General features: G+C 31.9%; 1 protein-coding gene across 1 annotated transcript in view; it reads left to right on the top strand.

The window, feature by feature from the left end:
• Nucleotides 1–7,369, top strand: part of LOC148941453 (uncharacterized) — a 10,015-nt gene extending 2,646 nt beyond the window's left edge. Inside the window, exons 2-4 of the mRNA XM_089104173.1 lie at nt 431–584; nt 3,783–4,011; nt 6,621–7,369. Of these exons, the coding sequence (XP_088960299.1) occupies nt 431–584; nt 3,783–4,011; nt 6,621–6,764 (527 nt within the window). The 3' untranslated portion in view covers nt 6,765–7,369. The remainder of the gene's footprint in view (nt 1–430; nt 585–3,782; nt 4,012–6,620) is intronic.
• Nucleotides 7,370–8,870: the final 1,501 nt, after the last annotated feature.

Raw genomic sequence — 8,870 nt, 5'->3', positions numbered from 1 at the left:
TATGCCCTTCTAAGTCACATTGTTTCTGCATTAATTGATGTTGCCAAAATTATTAGTATCTAACTACGCCTGTGTCAGATACTTGCTCCTTTGCACTAGAAAAGAGCAGTTTAGCAATAATAAAATAATTATTTATTTTTAAAATACTCACTGGTCACTGCCTACATAAAAAGATTTAAATAAGTCATGTTTAGGCATAGGTCTCTGCCAGCCTCTGATCCTTCTAAGCCATTGGTCTCTATTCCAAAACTGCTACTGTACACCATGTTTCGGCTAGAGAAGTGTTATGACATACCAAATTATTTTTGAAGTCGTCTATAATCTATTAAAATTGAAGATACCGTCTTTTGGAAGCAAGCTGGTAAAACAGAATTCCTTTTAGCTTGTTGAAAATCTAATATAAAATTTTAAGTTGATTTTCATTTTTCAGAATGGGTGACTGGCAGTAATCGACCTCGCAGTGTTTCACGGTCCTCCAGTCAAATATCTGGAGAGATTCCTCCTTGTGAATCAAAAGATGTATATCTTGGAGGATCATGCGGGAGCAGTACATGGCGAGAAGATGTTGCTATACCTTTATTAAAGTAAGTATTTACTCCTGAATACTTTAGTTGCCGCTGGTATCGTACAGCAAACTTTGTAGACATTCGTTTGAAAATTGAATGAATTGCAAAGTGTGGTAAATTTCGTAATAATAATAAATAAAGCATTTGTAGCTCACTGTACAATATGTAGAGAATGTGGAGCAAGACAAAAAACACATACACATGCATACATATACATGAACACATATCTATCTATTTAATGCGCAATAATTGTGTACCTATACAAAAAAAAAATCTCGAAAACGACTTTTTTTTTTTTTTTTTTTTTTAATTGGCACCCTGGCATTTTCTGGCCTGTTAACACGATCTAGATAAGTCACGATTTTGAGAAATTTTTTTAAGAGCTTTTAATAAAAAAAAAAAAAAAAAACATTCATACGAGCGACGTCGTATTTATGAGCACATTTTCAAGAGCCCAAAGTACATCATTTACGTCCCAAGAGTGATTGTATTGTTTTTAGTATCTATGATGCATGTAAAATTAAAAAAAAAAACTTAGTTAAGCATGAAATGCCAAGTGTAATGAGTCTGTTTACAAAACGCGTTTTAAGCAGTTTTATAATGCCTAGAGGATAAAAATGTGAATCAACAACTGTACGAAAGGAAGAAAATGGACTATCAAATCAGACAAGATCAAGAGGACGACCCGACAAATGTAAATCCATAATTGGTAAAAATGAACAAACCTAGACCCTCAAATGTGACAAAACCAATTGAGCAGCTAAGGCAAAGGGGATTAAATAAACATCTGAAGTAATGATAAACGAAAATGAAGAACAAATATATATGCGGTTATAACACTTGCAAGTATGTCAATTACAACGAGTCAAAAACAAAAGTGAAGAACAAAGAAATATGCTTTTAGAAGACAAGCGGCAACGAGAATCACGAGTCAAAAACTAAAGTGAAGAACAAAGAAATATGCGGTTGCAAGACAGCTGACAACGAGTATCTGAAAAGAATTAAAAACGAAAGTGAAGAAAAAAGAAATATGCGATTAGAAGATATGCGGCAGCGGGAGTCACGAGTCAAAAACGAAAGTGAAGAACAAAGAAATATGAGGTTAGAAGATAAGCGGCAGCGAGAATTACAATGATTCAAAATAAAAGTGAAGAACAACAAACATGTAGTCACACGTGACAACGAGGATCATAACGAATCAAAAACGAAAGTGAAAAACGAAGAAATATCCGGTTTGAAGATGTGCAACAACGAGAATCACAACGACTCAAAAGTGAAATTAAAGAACAAAGAAATATACGGTTAGAAGATATGTGACAACGACGATCACAGCGAATAAAAAACAAAGGTGACACCTCATGACTTAAAACTAAAGAATAACGATTATTATGCTAATGTGTAATGAGAAAATCAAATATATACAAGCCTACAGTGAAAGACGAGAGCAAAGAAATATGCGGTTACAAGACGTGCGACAACGAGGATTAGAGCTTCTCAAAAACGAAAGTGAAGAACAATGAAATATGCGGCTAGAAGATATGCGATAACGACAATCACACCGAATAAGAGACGAAAGTTACACCTCGTGAATTAGGAACTACAGAATAGCATAATGATTATGCTAATGTGTACTTAGAGAGTCAAATACGTACAAGCCTCCCGCGTGCCGAGTGTCGGGGCCCGGTGGCGAAGCCTCCATGCTCCTGACACTATGTATATATGCATACATACAGGAATGTAGGAACACACCAAAATAGAAAAAAAAACAAATATATTGAATACAAATATGAAAAAAATAGAAAAAAAACAAATATATTAAATACAAAAACCAGGAAATACAAGTCAAAAGGATCGTGAAAGAGGATAAAAAACACTTAACCACAGGAAGGCCTCTTTATTAACCTGGAATTCAACTTCATAAGAAAACGTCAATGTATCAGTTGCACTAAATATTTGAATAACCTTACGGTTCTTATGCAAATCAGGCAGATATAAAAGGTATCTGCAATAACGGAAAGACAGTGGCTTAGTGTCCTGCATATCACTAGCGGTAAAAATATATGAGCATGGGCCTGCTTAAAGTTTATTTTTAATGTCTAAAAGTGCAGTAGAAGGGATAGGTGATACAAAAGAGCAAATGCTAATACCGAGCCAACGCAACACAGACTAATTATATACTAAAATTATATTGGTTTGTCTGCATCATATATAGCGCTATGTCACAAGTTTGATGGAGGAGGGTGATCCTTCGGATAAGCCAAAGGTATTGAAAAAAGAATCCCTAAGTGAAACACAAAGTTTTGTATATGAGCCTATAATTGTTCGTAAAGGAAAAAAAAGGCATCTAAAATCTATCTTCTTAAAAATGACAATAGGCCGTCATAACCGAGCATATAACAATAGTAAAACCTAATTAAGATGGAATAAATGCCCATTTTCCTCGAAGCTACTGTACGGGTAGTATTTTTGAGCATCCAACGGAGACCCTTCCACCTTTTTCAAAGCTGCAAAGTTTTTTCAAAACTTGCTCTTAGTTGCTCTCATCACTGAATCAAATTTTATATTGGGAAACTTACCTCAATAAATTGTTGAATAGAGATGCAAACGGGTCAGAAAAAAATATGCAAATCAAAAAGTAGTAAAGATTAGCAGGAGATGTTGTGGATTTTCTGCGACCCCTGGTTTAAGGGGTGTATTGTCCTCTTAGCACTAAAACTTCACCAACGACACATGGATTGCAGTAGAGGGCGTTGGGGATACGTTCTATCAACGATTAGTGGTCTCAAGCGTATTTAAGTGTGTTTCACGGCCTGGATTTATAACTCTTGGTTTTTTTGTAAGTTAAAAGTCAGTGTCAACAGTCTGAGCATGAAGAATCGTCCTAATTTTTAGGCGACCAGAAACTTCACCCGCGAAAGACTGTCCCCTGATACCATCTATATATATTTTCTTATCTGTTTAAAATGGGAATCTTTCAGATAGGAGTTATTCCTGATACTTATGCTTGCTCACACTTAAGATTCTTTCAAATTTAGTGGACTTGTTTTAGAGAAGATTACTATGGTTTGATACAAATATAACTAATGACTGTAGTTTTAACAAGTAACTAATGAATTACATACTAATAAGTGGTTTCAACATGCCTATTATGATTCTGTAAGTATTGGAATTCTGTTTACTTAGCTATTGAATTTTTGACTGATAATTTTTTTCAAGGAAAAACGGACTCTCCTACTATGCTCCACAGACGGCCAAATGGTCAAGAAGGTTCATTCCTTCTGAATCTCGACATATGGATAGCTGCAGAATACTTTTATTTGCCATTACAAAAGAAACACGCTCCATGGCAGCAATGTGTATGGCGGCACATTATATTGCGCTTGGTTGTCAAATTGTACTTTGCGTTCAGTACTTAGAAGATAACTGTGAAATTATGGGAGAAAAGGTAAGGGAAAAATGTTAATCTACATATTGTTTTTCGCTTATTTTTGTCCAGGAACTGAATGTTGCAAAACTTTCTATTTAAGATAAAAATACTAAAATATAATATTTCCCCACATGTTGGGTTGAAAAACTATGCTTTTCACCCTTGGGCCGCGATTTCCAACGTGGGGTGTAGGCCCCACCGGTGAGGCATGGAAATATTTTGTCGGGTCATGGGCAAGGCGGCACCCTTTGCCTGACTATAATTTAGAGCATTAATTTCGGGAAAAAATCTTATGAATGACGTCACGTTCATCTGCATTTAAAAAGCAAAAAAGATACTTGATATTATTGCAATAACTTTATGCATTGTATAATTGGTGTTTTATACACGAAGATATTTTTGGTTAAATTCTAAATAATTCTAAATAATCAAAATATTTTTTATTAAATATATGTTTGTAATAGATGCACAATGAAAGTTTCTTGAGCCAAACTGTATATATCTGTTTTATGCAATAGTACGTTACTTGTACATTTTACTATTCTTTGTTGTTTTATAATCTATTTGCTATTCTTTTATTTGTCGATAAGGGAGGAAAATGTGTTATAGTTTGATGGATTTTAATGAATATATTTCTTCAAATTCGTTTATTTTTAGTAGCTAAGGTAAGGTCTAATAGGTTAAACAGCTCTTTCTCTTGTTACAGACTATGTTTATATTTAGGTATAGTTTTGGTAGCAGGATTTCAAATCTAAAAACATCTGTAATCTTAAAAAAGCTAAGCGAACATCTCTAAACGGAATATACATTGCATTAAATAATATTAATCTCTTTAGTCTTGAGTTTTAAGAATCAAACCTTGTTCTTCAATTCAACTTCTAAAGTGACATCTATAAAAAACAATTTCAAAGTGGTCAGAGATCGCTCTGTACAACCATTGTCATGCTCATTGCTTATTTGTCAATTTTCCTTCATTTCAGATGGAAAAAAGAAAAACGCTGAAACAGCGTCTCTTTTTGTAAAGTCCTTTGATAGACAAAAATATGTTGTGATTGAATAACTGATTTGTTGTTCAGAAGAAATCCATGTCTTAGAATTGCTTAGAACTGCTGTTTCAGAATGTCATAGCTAAGTGATCACTAAGTTCAATTTTCATCAGAAAATGCAATTTTGGTGATTTACTCTTGTGATTAAGCTCTTGTTGTTGAGATCTAGTTCTTTAATTTTTGGTAAACTACTGTAATTTTATATGTACCAGTAGATTAAATTTACTGGTATATATAAAGGAACTCGGCTGGTTTCCTGCAAATATGACAGTAATTCTAGAACTAAATCCTTTGATACAGAGGGTAATCTTTGTACGATACTTAGAAAGATTGAGCTTACTTGCAGTAATATCTATTGGCTCTTCTAATTTGAAATCAGTCCTGGTTACTTCTTCTCCATCATTCTTTTCAAATCGCTTAGAATTGTTGTTTCAGAATGTCGTTCGTTTTTATATGATTTGTTGCAATATTTCAGTATTTTTAAGCCGTTTTTTTTTTTGTGTCTCCATCTTAATTTAGTTTTTTAACCTTCTTCTTTTTCAATATTTAAAATTTTTTATTCTTCGCCCTTTTATTTCTTCCATTAGTTGTTTTCTGTTACCTTCTTTAAAAATGTCACCTTTTTTAGCAACCATATCACGATTCGTTTTAATTATAAGGCAAGTAATACGCAAAAATTGCATCTTTTTATCGGTAAATATCGGGAGTATTTTTCCCTTTGTTTATCTTGAAGTATTTTTTTTTTCTGGCACGTCTTTTTCTGCGACTGCAAAAGACCAAAGTCCTGTTATTAGGCAGAATCCAAAACTGTAGGTCCATCGGTTGTAATCGGCTCTGTGGTTAATAAGTGTGATCGTGTGCTTGATGGTTACTTTTTCTTTTGGTGATGAATCCAGAGGCAAGCGATAGCTCTTACTTAGGAGAGTATACATTGTGGGCTGATGGTAAAATTCAGAAAGATCTGTAACACTTGCATGGAGCTATGTATCTTCAACGTTTCATGGAAATTTAACAATTTGTTGAAAGTTAATTTTTTACAAGTAAAGTTAATTCCTAGCTCTTGCCTCCCAGTTTTAGTAGATCCAGGATTAGGTTACTTACCAGAGATAAAATACCGAACTCCAATTTTTCTGATAATAGTTTCGGGTCTTGGGTATTTTGGCTAGGGTGTTGGGTATTTTTTTTAATATCCAAAATTCAATAAATGATATTAAGAATTTACATTTCTTATTAAATTTTTTAATTAAAGCGATTTTTTTCCGTTCTTGTTTCATTTTCCACTAGCCGGACAATATTTATTATAAATAAATAAAAATTATTTGAGTCAAGTATTAAAACCTCCATCCTACTAACCTCATTTCCTATGAAATGAGGTTAGTAGGGATGGAGGAAAAGCTTGCTTAGCTGTGTTGGTCTCAGGCAGCTTGGTGCTGCAGTGATTTGTTAGTAGTAGTAGTAGTAATTTAGCCAAGTAAGGTTTCTTTGATAATGCAACATCACCAACATTTGGAGTCTAGTTAAGTAAGGGATTTGGCTATTGGGAGTCAATTTAGCTTTTAATTCATTCTTTTAAATTTTCAGCTTTCAAAGTTAGCAATACAAGACTATAATAGAGGGAGAGCGTACCTCTCCGACCTAGCCAACCGAGAGAGGATTCCAGTGTTTGATAATGTTGAAGAAGCTGTACTAAAAATCACACAAGTAGCTACGAAGAGCAAACGGTGAGACAGTGAGGCCAAAAATTTGCGGTTTCGCTGAATAATAATTGGATATTTTTCATCACTGAACCCCCACGTGGAACTATTAAAGGCTGCTGTTGGGCTTTTAACGGCATCACAGAAACTTTCAAGTGATAAACCAAATGATATTTGAGTAACGTGTCTACTCTTAATTTATTAAAGAGAAAACAGTACGGAAGCTTATTGGATAACTTGTTTGTTTGTCCTTGTTTTTCAGAAGTTTGTTTTATTGCGAAGACCACAATTTTAGTTAAGATTCATTTTAACCTGGGTTTTCCTAATTATTCAGTATGTTTACTTTTAAGCAATTTTGTAGTTGATTTTACTTTAAGCGATTTAGTTAATTTAAGATTATATTTTTAATCTAGTTGCAATATGTTTTAATTGTATTATGTTTATTCTACCTTATGGAAATGCTCTCATAGGTTACTTAATGCGTTAACTGTTTTGTAGTTGCCAGTTTCTAATAGAATGAAAAAAAAAGAAAAATTATCTTCCATATGTGAATGGAACCCAAGAGCCTTCGGTAACTTGCTGGAGCCTTTACTTGTAGACTCCTCGACACCCCGAGTAATTTTCTATAGGTTTTTATTGCCGACTTCACTGTTCAAAATAAATTTATATATATATATATATATATATATATATATATATATATATATATATATATATATATATATATATATATATATATATATATATATATATATATATATATATATATATATATATATATATATATATATATATATATATATATATATATATATATATATATATATATATATATATATATATATATATATATATATATATATATATATATATATATATATATATATATATATATATATATATATATATATATATATATATATATATATATATATATATATATATATATATATATATATATATATATATATATATATATATATATATATATATATAACATTAAATAAACAACAAAAAACATAATATCATAGTCAGCTTCGTCTGAAAGTTTATCTCAATTCCCGCTGAGAAAGAAGGAAAGAGGGTATGTGGGAAGGTCCACAGACAATGTTCATAACTAATTTAACATCAGTCATGGTGAAATTTTATTGTTGATACTTTAGCTTAGACTGATTCTTTGAAATGCTATAGACAACATCAGGTATGAACGCAGAGGAGGGACCTCGGTCCCAGCCCCTTTCCCCCTGATATCCCAAATTTTCATGAATTTTTTAGCACTTTTTATTTAAAGTACCAATGAATTTTTTTTTTTTATTATCTTCCATTCCCCATCTTTAAAACAAATACTCTGAACATGCCTGAACCACGTGCATTTTAATCTTACCTTTACAACCGAAAAATATTTGTGGTTAGTCGATTTCAAGGATAAGACTTGAAATTAACTTTTAATTTTAATTTCATCCTTTTCAAAATCCATGATTCTTTGTAGTTTGGTTCTGATTTGGGAAAGATTAAAATGAAGAACGCGAATAACATTTAAATTTTGCCTCTCTATTATCAAACAATCCTTGTATAATCCTGGTCAAAAAATTTTATGGCAATATTTTTGCAATTAAATTTTATGATTTTAATTTTCTTTAAATTTTGAATCATAATTTTATATTTAATCAAGAGTTTATAATTTTTTTAATTTTACAAATAAGTTTCATTTGGCATTTAATATTTTGAATGGTAATTGACCATTTTTATTAAAATAATACTTCAATGTCAATTTAAATAACATTATATATTTTGTGTCTTTTTCCTGTTTCAAACCAAAGATGTTGAATTTACTTTAATCAGAAATTCAGTTTCAAAGATATACTTCTTTTCGACCTTCGCTTTGTTTTTATAGTCGAAGTCCTGCCATTCTTCAATAGATCGTGCTTTCTTTATATTTTATAGCTGTAACACGACAAAAATAGAGTGTTACCAGTTGTAAAATTTATGTGGAAAAGTTATTTTCTAGCCAGTTGTATTATGAGTGGAAGGGTCGTTGGGTCTAGAGACACCTCCTCCACTCTTCTAGATTGAGTGAAATTAGTACTCTTCTATTAAACGGATTCTTTTATATAGTGCTAGTTTGTTTAAAGCTAAT

This window comes from Artemia sp. Qi Xiang Cuo, chromosome 18, assembly GCF_049724085.1.
Source record: "Artemia sp. Qi Xiang Cuo chromosome 18, ASM4972408v1, whole genome shotgun sequence".
In the NCBI taxonomy this organism is placed as follows: Eukaryota; Metazoa; Arthropoda; class Branchiopoda; order Anostraca; family Artemiidae; genus Artemia; species Artemia sp. Qi Xiang Cuo.
The sequence above is the reverse complement of the archived record's forward strand: the minus strand, read 5'-3'. Positions and strand labels throughout refer to the sequence as shown.